The sequence below is a fragment of the Sabethes cyaneus genome, chromosome 2 (genome assembly GCF_943734655.1).
Source record: "Sabethes cyaneus chromosome 2, idSabCyanKW18_F2, whole genome shotgun sequence".
Classification (NCBI taxonomy): domain Eukaryota; kingdom Metazoa; phylum Arthropoda; class Insecta; order Diptera; family Culicidae; genus Sabethes; species Sabethes cyaneus.
In genome coordinates this window covers 155,203,604-155,217,730 of record NC_071354.1, presented here as the reverse complement: position 1 = coordinate 155,217,730, position 14,127 = coordinate 155,203,604, and the positions used below count along the sequence as shown (strand labels likewise).

The following is a 14,127-nucleotide window of genomic DNA, read 5'->3' as shown; positions in this document are numbered from 1 at the left end:
AACCTCTACTGTTCTCTTTGTCTTTCACTGATTAGTTGATTGACCGATCTTACTCGGGGACCCTTTGTCTCTCAATCACTTTCAATTCAAGAAATAAAACTCTACTCCTCACAGAAAGTTTCATTGAATTCTGAGAGGGTTCTAGATGAGTTGGCGTGAAATCCGTCATACTTTGTAAAAAAGTGGGCGATTTTTTCGTTTTGTGAGTCTCTAAAACTTATGTCTTTATGACGATTCAGGGTAAAATCGATACTTCTGGTCATGGTAAAACCGACACTGATATTATGCTTCTAGATGGTATGTATTTTAAGTTTTATGCGTTTATTTTTATGTTTTGATATAAAACTAAGAGTCTCAACCGAAGAACAAGTGAAAAATGTCAAAAAAGCTATTGACCGTTGTATCAAAAACGAGGAGAGCAGGTATTAATAAAAATCGTACATAATCTGAAGATTTTTTTTTTCAATTTGCGTGTGCTTTGTTTGTCGGTCATGGGACATGTTGTTCTTGATGGAGTATTAATAAAAAATATGCATTTTTGTGATGATATGGATGATTTATGTAGTCAGTTTTGTTTATAATTTGCTTCAATATTGTGAAGCTCCAAAAACTATTTCCAATAAAAATAAATACATTTACTTGATTTGATTCTATTATTTCATTAAAAACCTCCCATTTTTGTAATCAGTAGACACAGGTTAGGACTAACCAATGGATGTAGCAAGTCGCTTAAAGGAAACGTAAGGGTCTTCTTAAGAATCTGTTATAAGCTATATAGGTATAAGTTATAGAGTCGACACGCCAGACACGTTCCCTCAGAATCATATTTTTTTTCAAAAAAACTTACATATTACAGTCGGAAAGCATACATTAAAGTGAAAAACTTACACTTAATATTTATAAGGTGTCGGTTTACTGTGACAGGGTGTCGATTTTTCCCGCCCTGCTTGTTTTGCTTGACGAAACAGATTTTTTTTCAAAATATATCGAAAACGTTTAAAATATGTAACTAACAGACCTTGTGGAACGAAGAATGAAGATCAAACTAATATTCCAACAATAAAATAAATAATATTCTGAGAGGTTTGCTAGTCGATATTTGCCATATAAATAAGGGATTTCGGTGAAAATTGTTAGGGTGCCGGTTTTACCCATAGTTCCCCTACTTCATAAATACGAAAGAATTAAAAATATGTCATTGATTGACATTGATTGAGTTGACTCTAATAAATGTAATACGACGTAGATAATTTATTTATGAAACCTAGTTAGTAATTAGACTATTTTTTCTTTGAGATTTACAATTGTGGAATTTTGTTACAATATTTCAGTTGCAGACTTGCATTTCCTTGCATTTGCATTTCCATGCAAAAGCCCAAGTCCAAAATGTAAACAAACCGAGTGAGAGTTATTGCTTGCTGGACTAGCACAGGAAAATGAACCCTCACTCGGTTTGTTTACATTTTCGACTTGGGCCCTTTTCAATTGTTGGTCTTCATATGATTCTACATGAAAACAGTACAACATGGCAATAACATTAATTATGATAACTAACTAATTAAGGATTGCAATAATGATTTTCTCCAATTTTTTAAATTTAAATTTAATTTTTATAGTTAGAAAATCTAGACAATGCTTAATGACACAATCCCGAATGTAGACGAATGAACAAACGAATGTAGCAAAGAATGTTAATTACACAATCATAATTAAATGGACAGTCCTTTCTTTTATAACGTGTCTTTAAATAATTTAAAAACAAATAATAGTTTATGAGACCACGAGAATGATCGTACCTATGGACCAAAGAAGGCATATACTTATTTTAAATATACCAAGATATTAAAATGTACTAGATTATTCAATTGCTATTATGAACATAGAAAATATTTTCGGGAAGATTCCCAAATTTGGTGAAAAAATATTGATAGATAAAAAAGTTATGAACATTTTAGTAAATTTCCGGATGCTAAACATTATGTAGACCTTAGAGGGGTTAATGATTGATTCATGCGAACTAGTTCTTAGAAGGAGATTCTCAAACATCCCCGGTACGTGTAAGTGATATTGTTTGCCGACCAATTTTCTCTCAAACGTTGGTGCCAATCATTAAGTTTGTACAATTCCCTTTGTACCCTTTGACTTAGGCCCATTGCCATGAACGGTTGTTCTGCCGAGATGCATACATGCACACAATTCGTAACACAAAATATTATAATAATGTGTTACAAAAGTGGTATAACCTTGTTATGGACTCCTGATCGGGTACTTATCTGATTCACATTATTTTATATACCTAGGTACCGTAAAATTTACTAATGTCTATTGTACTATTTTACTTTGAAAGCATTTGGCAATAAAACAAAATTTATAGCTGCAGCAGTTTATTATTATTAGGACTCCAATCACTTGGCAAAGTGTCATGAACTTGGCGGTGTCTGATTTCGTCTGAAACTGAAACTGTGCATTGTAATCTGAAGTCAAATCCTATAAGGTTATCTTCAATCACGATGAATGATTATAAGTACACTGCCATCATCGGGGAACCACTCCACTTTTTGATAATAGTCGATCTCAATTAACCTTAACTTATTTAGCCAACTCCCATCGTTCGATTTCGTCTCGTGCGCGTGATTATTCACGCTAAGAAAGAATAACGACAACGAAGCTGGTTTGATTGTTGATTCCTTTTTTGATCTAACGTTTTCGGGATGAATACCTGCCTTATCCCCGGTCCGCTTAATTAGGTGTAACCAGAATTGGGAAATTCCTCTTTCGGTCTGTGGTTCACACCGCAGGCACTGGATCGAACCGTGAGCTTGAATTATAACTTTTCACTGGATGTGCAGATTACTTAATTTGATTAAAAACATATTTTGCCATCAATCGGAGCCAGAAAAAAATTAAACCCTTATCATTTTCTTCGAATTTGGAGAAGAATCAATATTAATATTAATCAATATTAATATGAGTGTTTTTTATTTGATTTTATTGCATTTTTGTGCATTTCATCACAGTGCGGGACTAAATAAGAAACTGACCATTCTTTGTTGCAGTTTTGCCTTTTCGCTTCCCAAGCAATCTGCAAAGGTTAAAAACTTTATATAAATATCCGTGGTTTAACATATTGCGACAGTTCTCATCCATTGCTATACTACGTCGTTAGAAATTGGAAGTTAGGCACGCAGAAATCAATTGAATTGTGTCACTAAATCTCTGCTGAACATGATTAAGGTGCGTTGGTTTTTTACTATCAAGAAAGTAGCATTGTGAAACGAAGTTTACTAAAAGTTATATTAGATTAAAAGTGTTTTAAAGATTCTTGCTAAAATCATGGTTAAATTTGTTCATTTTATTAAAGCAGTTAAAATTGTCTATGAAACTTTCATGTTCTTATGAGCTTCGCTTAGACTTATTGTTAGCAGTTGATATATCCTGAAAAAGTACTATGCAGAAGAAAATTTACACAATTTTATATTATTTACGCACTTAAAATAAGAAAAACAAAACAAAGATAGACAGCCCAATTGACGTAGTTTCAGGATCTGTGTAATATATTTTGTTTTCTTTTACCAACGGTAGGAACTTGTCCTCGTGTGTTGCCTGCTGGTGACCAGCCTGGCGATGCCAAGCGCGGAGCAGGTTCCACTAGATCAGAACGCCGATCAGAACCCTGCCATTATCCTAGTTCAACATACGGCAACTGATGATGACCTGGAAGGTGCAGAATCTCGATATGCTCGTGGATATGGAGGTGGTGGCTTCGGAGGAGGCGGTTTTGGAGGCGGTGGCTTTGGAGGAGGTGGCTTTGGCGGTGGCGGCTTCGGTCATGGAGGAGGATTCGGTGGTGGAGGTTTCGGTCATGGAGGCGGATTTGGTGGTGGCGGCTTTGGAAGAGGTATGAAATGGCATCGATCTCGGTGGCTGTGTAAATTGTAATAAACCCAATATATGTAACTTTTAGGATATGGTGGCGGCTTTGGAGGACATGGCGGCGGTGGTTATGGTCATCATCATCATCATCACGGATAAAGAGGCAGTAATTTCTGGGCAAGTCACTAAAAAGATAATTGTCGTCATGTGTACAGTGTAGAGTTTTACGAATAAGAAAATTTTGCAATAAAAAAATTGCACTGGAATATCAAACTAACTAATTCTTCATGGCGTGAAAAATATTTAGATTATTGATGCAGGGCTAAAACGAACAACACGGAAGCGCACTATTTGCTTCCCTAGTTTTCGATCTGGCCGTCGTCTTCCGTTACGACTTTCTTGCAATTTTAGAATCCTTAGACTCACGTATCATGTAACGGAGTTGAGACCCTGAAATTATTTTTACTTACGAAAACCATTAAGCCGTCACGAATTCCTCAAAAATACGATCAACAACTTGAATCAAACAACAGTTACTACTTAATACATTTCTTGCTTTTGACGTCTTTAATTATCCAAAGAATATTTTTCAAATATACAACATTCGCGCTTAGTATTAGCCCATCGATGTGAAGTGCACATTATTTATCAACTTTATCCATAATGGCGACCGTGGTGGTGCTTCCATTTTTTACGGCCATAACGGCTTTCGGCACCATCCATGTCATCTAAGCCCTGCTCTTGGGATTCAACGGACTGCACAGATTCGGACGACTGATGGAGGGCAACCGTACCGCTAGATTCCGGATTGTGATCCGCGCAATGAGCTAAGGCAACATAGCACAGAACACTGACGAGCAAAGCAATAGCGATCTACAACGAAAGGTTAATGTCAAACTCTGAATAATCGCTACTCCTTGAGTGGAGTCGTCGTTTCAGCCGACACTATTGCACGTAATCATTCGATAGATTAAATTCAATAACTCACGACTGGCAGCTGATCTCGTTAAACTTTTTCATCACCGAACGGAGCTGAATTTTATAGTACAGAAAATTAATACCTTCATTGCGAATAAATACGGCGGTTACTCCTGGGGCTACTGCAAGTTCCTTTGATTTGTTTTTTCTTTGCTTCAATTAAGCGATCAATGATCCGACTAGTACTGATACTAAATTGTGGGATTTGGTACGGTTTTATATACAATCATTGTGCTCATTAGATTTTCATTATCTGTTGCTGGGATGCCCGAGGAACTTGTTTAACAAGATTCTGAGTTGAATACCGAACAGCGATCAATCGAAGATATCAAGTTGCATTAAAACCCTTCATACACCGTTAGAAGAGGTACTACACGGATTAATAAAAGAGTGTGCATAAATTATCAACCTGCTCGAGGGGATTTAATCTACGAGATGTAATTTGATGAAGACACTATTGATTATAATAGAAAATTTTATAGCGGCCATTTGTCATTCTGATTAGTAGTAAAAATTGGTTCTCAGAAACTCACTAACAATTAGGAAATAACCACAGAGTTTCATTTTACTTCATGAAAGTTACCGGAGAACCAAAGTCACGGCTAATTATTTTAATTTCAATTCTGTGTCTTTTTCTAAGCTTTTGCGAAGTTGCTTCGCACATGTTAAAAATTGAGTTATTCGATATAGTTGTATGACCTAGCCTGTTTACTGTGATGTTTTTTTTTTTGATTTTTAGTAGTTGAGTGACTACTCAACCCTTGAAATTGAAGTGCCACAAACCAACATGAAGATGGGGCACAATGATCGTATTTCCAGCATTACTCTTTTTAGATTTCTTGAGCGGTCCTATACGGGCAACCATAGTGAGCATAGACATTATACTGCTCTGTACACCATGACGGGCAACATTAGTCTGAAGTTTGTACATAAATTTGCATGGAAAAATCAATCCTTTTGCATTTTAAATCCTACAAGACTGTATGTTATACTACTACTATGATTTTAATCATATAGTTTAACAACTGCTTCGTTTCGTATAATTTTGCAATTACGAATAACATTAAATGGATAAAATAACGAGCGATAAGTTACATCAGTTTTACTTTATTTAGTTACTGCAAGTAACTATATAGGGGAATGACGGTCTGGTTGTGCGCCCTTTCAGAAATTGCACATAACCTCCGTTCCAAAAAGAATTTTTCTAATCCAAATACATCGTTGCAAAGGTCTGAAAACAAGAAATATTTCAGGAAAACCTCTGCATGAAAAATAAAAAGATTAGATTGAAAAAGAGTTCATTCTAACGATAAAGCTTAGTGACAGATTGATTATTTTGGTGTTCTTCTTTTTGTTATATTTGATGCAGAAAATTTGAATAGTTCCATTTAAATCAAGTCAGTGTTGCCGGGTTTGCGATGGGTTTGAAATTCCATCGCATATAAATACTTCCCCTGTTTTATTCAATCAAGCAAGCTCGGTTCACAGTGACAATTCTTACCCGGTTTCCACTGACAATTCGTTGCACAAAACCAATCCAGGCTGGCTCCTCAGGTTTTAGCTATTGCGTGTTTCATAATTCAATCCAAACTCACTGTAGTAAGTCTTGCTCTACCCGGCTTCTCGAGAAGGATATGAGTTTATAAACTAACAAACTTGTAAACTGTAGTTTATTCAATAATGATTGTCATTCGTTAGTCAACCACCAAGCAAGATAGACTGTTTAGTTACTCCGAACTGCCAGTCTATAACCTTGATTATACAATAAATTAATACCATAATTGACGGCGAGAAAAAAATTTAGAAACATCTCTAAATCCTCCAAGAATCTAAGAATTTTCAAGCCAGAAGAAAATATCTTATGACGATCTGAAGAACGCGATTATGCAGCTCAGCAATCTCATCGCGACGCAGCAGCAGCAGATCGAAAGTCTGGAGAACCGAGCAAAGCCGGCTGGTTGCTGTAGTGACTGATCTTCGAATCCCCGGCCAGGGGTGATCTGTTTAGTAAAATGAACAATCCATTCGCGCCCGAAGAGAGAATCGGATTCTCCAGTCACGACGTACGAGTTTAGTCTGCGCGATGTAGATCCGATGGATAGAGAGACGACCATGGCACTGGATGCGATGTCCAGTGTAACTGAAGAATTTCCAATTCGTTGGCTGTAGCGAAAACTTCGGCTTGATGGTTCGAAGCTTTGATTCTCCTATTATTCCACACGGTGCTCCGATGTCCAACACCATTTGCGGGCGGTGGCCATCGATTTCGACATCGATCCGTAGAAGCATTCTGAGATTTCTCGGATCGGCAGACTTTGGCTATGTAACCTTTTTTTGTCGCAGGCGTTGCACCAGATGTTGCGGAATCGACATTGTCTTCTCAGACGCTGTCCGCCACAGCTGTTGCAGGGACGTGATTCACAAGCAATGTTCGGGTGAACTTCCGTTCGTTGTTGGAAGAGTGGTAATCGTTGACGAGATTGAGGCGACTTCCTTGTTATCGGATTCTCGAAGCCAAGTTTGTTGGTAGCTTCGGGGTACGCTGGCAGCGGTATGCCGGTATTGATCTCTCGGGTCGTGGTCCGGGTCGCTTCCAGGGAGTGTGCGATGGTGAACGCAGCGTTGAAAGCATCCGGGTTTTTTGAGATGATCTCGTCACATACGTCCCGTGCTTCGGGTCCATGCAGAAGTTGTTCAAAGAGCATACGGTTCAGAAACGAGCCGCATTCGTAGTTGGCAGCACCCTGCCTTAGCCGGAGGGCAAATTGCGCGATGGTTTCACCCTTTTGCTGAACGATGCTCTTGAATTTGACGCTCTCGATGAACTTATTCCGTATCCGGTCGAAGTGGTTGTCACGGTCGTGCGGAGATCAGTGTAGGGAACCTCTGCTAGATCGCGGGGAGAGATGAGAAACTTCAGGGCGTTATTCAATTCGGCCCACATGTGTACACGGGCAAAATTTGCGTGTTGGGCTTCCGGGATGCCACTCAGCTGTAGCGCCCATTCGAAACGGTTGAACTAATCAGCGACGGTCGTTCCTTCTGATCACCGGTACCCCTCTACTGTGAACGGAGGAGCTTTCGGTGATCCATAAACTCGCTAACCATTTTTGACCGCGGGAAGAATGCGCTTCTGTGCGATCCTAACCCTACTTCTGTAGCGCGAGAAATTTTTTGACTAATCCCACTTCTGACACCAAATTAGGCTGGTGAATGGCTATAACAGTGTAACCTGACCACTTTCAGTTATAGCAACTCTTATCCTTACCTCCTCGTGGTGCCAGCTGGTAATACAACCAAGTCCCGGGAAAAACCAGAAACTCCTCTCTGGTTGGACCCGTGGTTGTAAACAGACAGGGAGAGAGGGACACCTAGACCTTAAACTTCTGGTCTACCAGGTGTCTGAACGGTCCGTTGGGACCCATTGGGGCCGATGCCAGTAAGGTTTCAACTTCGGTAAACTGGCGGCTATGTTATTGGACATGATTCGGACACGATATACAACACGACTTTGGGCTGGTATTTGCGACGAGCTCCCTTAGTAAAGTCACGTGATAGCGACTTGAAACGGCGAGGTGGCAAACGGTGCATGTGTCTCCGTCCCGTAAAACCTGGCAGGCCTTCAAGTACGTTCCAAATCTATCGACCGGCGACCACCGGGCGGGAGTAGGTTCAGATGCTTTTTCCTGACTTACGCCGATCTGGCTCTGAGGTGCAGTTGCCCATAAAGCGCTGCCCCAACCCTCGCATGGTTCTCCCTATTCCATAGATCGCCATGGGATCATTAAAGCGACTACTTCAAATAGGTTTGGATAGCGGCTTGAAGGGGGACCCTTTAGAATCAAAATGAGTCTTTTAAACAAATTTACAGCAAGTGCAGATACGGTGGAAAACCCGTTCGCGAGAGGAGGCATCCAGCGTTCTCCACCAAGGGTGGAGAAAGATGCATCCCGAAGTGCTAGTGTGGGTGGCAAGAGCAGCGGTACGCCTGCCACGCCAGACACAACGATGAACGGCCCATCGCTAATCAAGGCGATGGGAAAGAATAGGGAGGAACTACCCAAAGTGGTAGCCGCGTCACAGCAGCTCGACTTAATCATCGAGTTCACGTCAGGTCGCGGCAATTTCTCCAAGGACTTGAAGCAGAGCTTGCTCATGCTTCGGAGAACCCTGTGTGCTGCGACCAAAGTGCACAACGACCTCGTGGCGCATGTAGGAGACGTGAAGACCGTGAAGGCGTCAAAGTCGGTACAAACGGATGCCTGCTCGTTGACGGCGTGTCGCAACGTGGCCCTGGAAGCCACGGAGAGCGCTACCAATAGCGGTAAGGCATCTGCTAAGCGTCTAAGACAGTCCCCGGGGGATGGCACCCCTGGTGGACAAAAAAACGCCTGATCGGTAAAAGCCCTCAGGCTAGCGAGTTGGTGGAGCCAACCGACCAAGCAGCGGGAAACACCAAGACGGGTGGCCCGTGGATCGAGGTCACGGCCAAGAGGAAGAAAAGAGGAAGCTCTACCAAAAAGAAAGCTTCACCTAAACCGACAGGGAAGCGAGCGAAGAAGGCCGACGCTCTTATCCTGAAAACCGACGGATCGAAATACTCGGAGGTTCTGAAGGCCATGAGAGGAGATGCCCTACTCAAGGAACTGGGCGCGGACGTGCGGAGCATCCGCCGCTCACGCACGGGCGAAATGATCCTTGAGTTAAAGAAGGACGCCACCAAGAAGAGTTCCGCATACAAGTCGATAGCGGAAGGAGTGCTCGGGGAGGGAGTGCAGGTACGTGCTCTCACACCAGAAATGACTCTCCAGCTTAAAAACCTGAATGAGATCACCGATGTGTGTGAGGTCGTACAGGCCCTCAAAGAGCAAAGTGGAGTGGTGGTGGCAACCGAGGCGGTTCGCCTGCGTAAGGGTCCTGTCGGGACCCAGGTAGCCACCATACGACTTCCGCTGGCGGACGGAAACGAAGCCCTGAAAGCTGCTAGGCTAAAGGTGGGGTGGTCGGTATGCCCACTAAGCGTGCTGAAGCAATCGGAGGCTTGCTTCCGATGCTTCGAGCACGGGCAAAGGCCTGGAACTGCAAAGGGCCAGATAGGAGCCAATTGTGCAGGAGATGTGGCAGGGCTGGCCATAAAGCAAGGGACTGCGCGGAGCCTCCCCAGTGCTTGATCTGTACCGGTAAAAGGGACGCAAAGCACGTAACGGGAGGTCCAAGGTGCCCGGCTGGTGTGCCGGCGACCAAGCCACGATCATAGTGCAAGTGACACAACTCAACCTGAACCACTGCAGCACGGCTCAGCAGCTGTTACACCAAGCAGTTTCCGAGTCGGCAACGGACGTTGCCATCATCTCGGACCCATATCGCGTCCCTGCCGGAAACGGCAACAGGGTGTCGGATGGGTTCGGGACGGCGGCTATATGGACGACGAGCAGGTTCCCGGTTCAAGAGGTTGTGTCAACCGCAGACGAGGGATTTGCGGTTGCCAAAGTGGGTGGAGTGTTCTACTGCAGCTGTTATGCTCCGCCGAGATGGTCTATCGAGCAGTTTACGCGGATGGTAGACCGAGTATCAGTTGTGCTGACTGGTCTAAGGCCGGTGGTTGTGGCGGGCGACTTCAACGCTTGGGCGGTAGAGTGGGGAAGAAGTCGCACGAACCATAGGGGTCAGATTCTGCTTGAGGCTCTGGCAAAGCTCAACGTAGATTTGGCCAACGTCGGCACCACAAGTACCTTCAGTAGGAACGGTGCGGAGTCTATCATCGACGTGACATTCGGCAGTCCTGGTCTGATAGGAGACTGGAGGGTAGACAATGGCTACACTCACAGTGACCATCAGGCGGTCCGCTATGGTGTCGGCCAGATAACGAGGCAGCAGGTGGCGAGTAGAGCCAACACTCCAACCACCCGTGGATGGAAGACATCATACTTCGATCCCGAAGTATTTGTGGAAGCGATCCGGAGAGAGTGCGGTGATCGCGGTATGGCCGATCCGAACGCTGATCATTTGGTTGAGGTACTGTCGCGATCGTGTGACGCTATCATGCCTAGGAAAGGTCGACCTAGGTATGCCAGGTCACCGGCTTACTGGTGGACAGATGAAATTGCGGAACTCCGCGGAGCCTGCTTTCGGGCGAGGAGAATTATGCAAAGAGCTCGTTCGGATGAAGGCAGGGTTGAATGTCGAGTAGCACTTGTTGCTGCACGCGCAGCGCTTCAGAGTGGGCTAAAAGCTAGTAAACGAGCCTGCTTTGAAAGGTTATGTGCTAGTGCCAATGCGAATCCGTGGGGTGATGCCTACAGGGTCGTAATGGCAAAGACCAAGGGCGTGATGGCGCCCGCAGAGCAATCGCCAGAGATGCTGGAGCGGATCATCGAGGGCCTCGTTCCGCGCCACGAGCCAAAACCCTGGCCCCAGCCCGCTGAGTCGTCCCACGGCCGACGTTCCAGTATCTCAGACCATAGCGTAGGATGGTCGGCCTCCCAGCCGAACATCCAAAGTAACGTGGGCGACGGCGGTTTGGAGGTCGGGGAGGAAGTGACGGTTACGAACGAGGAACTCATTGATATCGCTAAAACCCTAAAGATGAGCAAGGCACCGGGGCCAGACGGTATCCCGAATATGGCCATTAAAGCGGCTATTCTAGAGGCTCCCGAATTATTCGGGGCAGTAATGAATAGATGCCTGGAAGCTGGCCACTTCCCGGACAGATGGAAGCGACAGAACCTGGTCCTATTGCCGAAGCCGGGAAAACCTCCGGGTGTCCCCTCGTCATATAGGCCGATCTGTCTACTCGATACTGCCGGCAAGGTGCTGGAGAGGGTTATCCTTAACAGACTCGTACAGTACACGGAGGGTACAAACGGTCTGTCAAGGAACCAATTCGGCTTCCGAAAAGGCAAATCTACGGTGGATGCCATCTTGTCTGTCACTAAGACAGCCGAGGTGGCAATCCAGCCCAAGAGGACAGGTATTCGTTATTGCGCAGTGGTCACGCTCGACGTGAGAAATGCGTTTAATAGCGCTAGCTGGGACTCCATAGCCAGCTCGCTTCGGAACGTCCAAGTGCCGGTGTCGCTGTATAGAATTCTGGTAAATTATTTCCAGAATCGTGTGCTATGCTACAACACGGAGGAGGGTCAGAAATGCGTTCCAATCAGCTCAGGGGTTCCGCAAGGTTCCATACTGGGCCCGGTGTTGTGGAACGTCATGTATGACGAGGTGTTGAAGCTAAAGTTCCCGGTAGGGGTGGTGATTGTCGGCTTTGCGGACGATATCACCTTGGAAGTCTACGGTGAATCTATCAGAGAGGTTGAGTTGACGGCTGCCCACTCTATAAGCATTGTTGAAGATTGGATGCGATCAAGGAAACTGGACCTAGCGCATCATAAAACGGAGATTATCGTGGTGAACAACCGCAAGTCGGTGCAGCAAGCAAATATCAGCGTCGGGGACTGCACTATTTCGTCAACGCGGTCCTTAAAACTCCTGGGAGTCATGGTCGACGACAAGCTCAAGTTCGGGAGCCACGTCGACTATGCCTGCAAGAAGGCTTCCACAGCTATTTCGGCATTGTCTCGTATGATGTCTAATAGCTCTGCGGTATATGGCAGCAAGCGAAGGCTTTTAGCCAACGTGGTCCAGGCTATACTCAGGTATGGCGGGCCGGTGTGGTCATCGGCGTTAGGTACCAAAAGCTATCTAGCCAAGCTGGAAAGCACCTATCGTCTCATGTGCTTAAGAGTGGCGAGTGCGTATCGCACAGTTTCACATGACGCAATCTGCGTCTTAGCGGGTATGATGCCTATTGGTATCATCATCAGCGAGGACGTAGAGTGCTTCAACCAACGTGGAACTAGAGGCATACGGAGTACCACAAGGTCGGCCTCGATGATCACATGGCAGCGGGCATGGTCTGATTCCACAAAAGGCCGGTGGACACATAGACTTATTCCGGAACTATCCGGATGGGTCAAGAGGTGTCATGGCGAAGTCAGCTTCCACCTGACACAGGTTCTGTCAGGGCATGGTTGTTTTAGACAGTATCTGCACAAGTTTGGGCATGCGGAGTCCCCCGAGTGTCCCGAATGCGCGGACGTTGAGGAAACTGCAGAACATGCTTTCTTTATATGCCCTCGTTTCGCGGGCGTGGGAAGCAACATGATGGCAGTTAGCGGACAGGACACTACTCCGGATAACTTAGTCCAAAGGATGTGTTCTAGCTCGGACGTCTGGGGTGCGGTCAATGCGGCTGCTACCCAGATCGTACTTGAGCTACAAAACCGCTGGAAAGCCGATCAACGGCGGATAAACAGCCCAACTACCATAGTCCAGTAGTTATCTAACAGGATGTTTTAAGCACAATAGCCCCTCCCTGAAGTAATACCGATAAGGTGGTTCCAGGGGGGATCAAGGCTGGAGACTCGAGTAGGGTTTTAGTGGGTCTGGATCCTCACGCCCCAGTAGGGGGGTCGGGATACCAAACCCCACTCCCTAAGTTGTCTTCTCAGGTGTCTGATAGCAGATTCCCCTACTCGTTAAAAAAAAAACACCAAATTGTCGGGTATGTGGGTGATTAGTCGATATAATAATACTATACGGAACGTTTACTAATAAACATAACTTTTATTAATTAAAAGAATCGCGAAATTTAGAAACTCGCATGACACGTGACGCGCGGTTTAATATCTTACTTCTAACTGAACTAATGTACGAGTCAACGAGTACACACTTGGAAAAATCTGTAGATTAAAATCGAGTAGAGTGCATACTTAACAAGCGGCATTCAAGATTTCCCGTACGATCCGGACGCAGGAGTTTTCTTCGACGGCTCGTATGCGAGTTACCAGAACGTTTTCATGAAAGACGGCGTAGCCCTGGATGATGCCGCCCGAGTGAGATTGCTTCTATACTAGCTGAGCACATCGAAATTACACGAGAAGTACATAAATACCATTCAAACCAAATGCGATGCGATGAGTTCACATCATATGCTGCCATGGTGAACAAACACAATGTCATTGCGCGACCAACCACAAGCAGGGTATACTGATGGTGGAGAGCAAAGCAACATGCTACGTGAACATTATCTAGCTGTCAAACTTCAACATGACTCGGAGTCATCATCGTTTCGAACGAAACATGGATCAACAGCGAACAACCCTCCACACAAGCGAAGATAGAGTCTGCACTTTTTGAGTTCCAGACCGAGATCACCATCGGCGGTATTACCAAAACTGGTCGCATCTTCATCTCAACGTTTTGGAAATCGGTACT

At 44.5% G+C, this 14,127-nt stretch overlaps 1 protein-coding gene across 1 annotated transcript; it reads left to right on the top strand.

The window, feature by feature from the left end:
• The first annotated feature begins 3,624 nt into the window (after nt 1-3,624).
• On the top strand, nt 3,625-4,032 carry LOC128736224 (acanthoscurrin-2-like). Its single transcript, XM_053830704.1, has 2 exons — nt 3,625-3,898; nt 3,965-4,032. The coding sequence occupies exons 1-2, from the start codon at nt 3,625-3,627 to the stop codon at nt 4,030-4,032; spliced, it is 342 nt and encodes a 113-aa protein (XP_053686679.1).
• The last annotated feature ends 10,095 nt before the right edge of the window (nt 4,033-14,127 follow it).

What these genes read in the sequence shown, in the direction of transcription:
- LOC128736224 (XM_053830704.1), top strand. Translation starts at nt 3,625, where the DNA reads ATGCCAAGCGCGGAGCAGGTTCCACTAGATCAGAACGCCGATCAGAAC. An exon ending in TGGTGGCGGCTTTGGAAGAG is followed by an intron (nt 3,899 to 3,964) that starts GTATGAAATGGC and finishes TGTAACTTTTAG; the next exon opens with GATATGGTGGCGGCTTTGGA.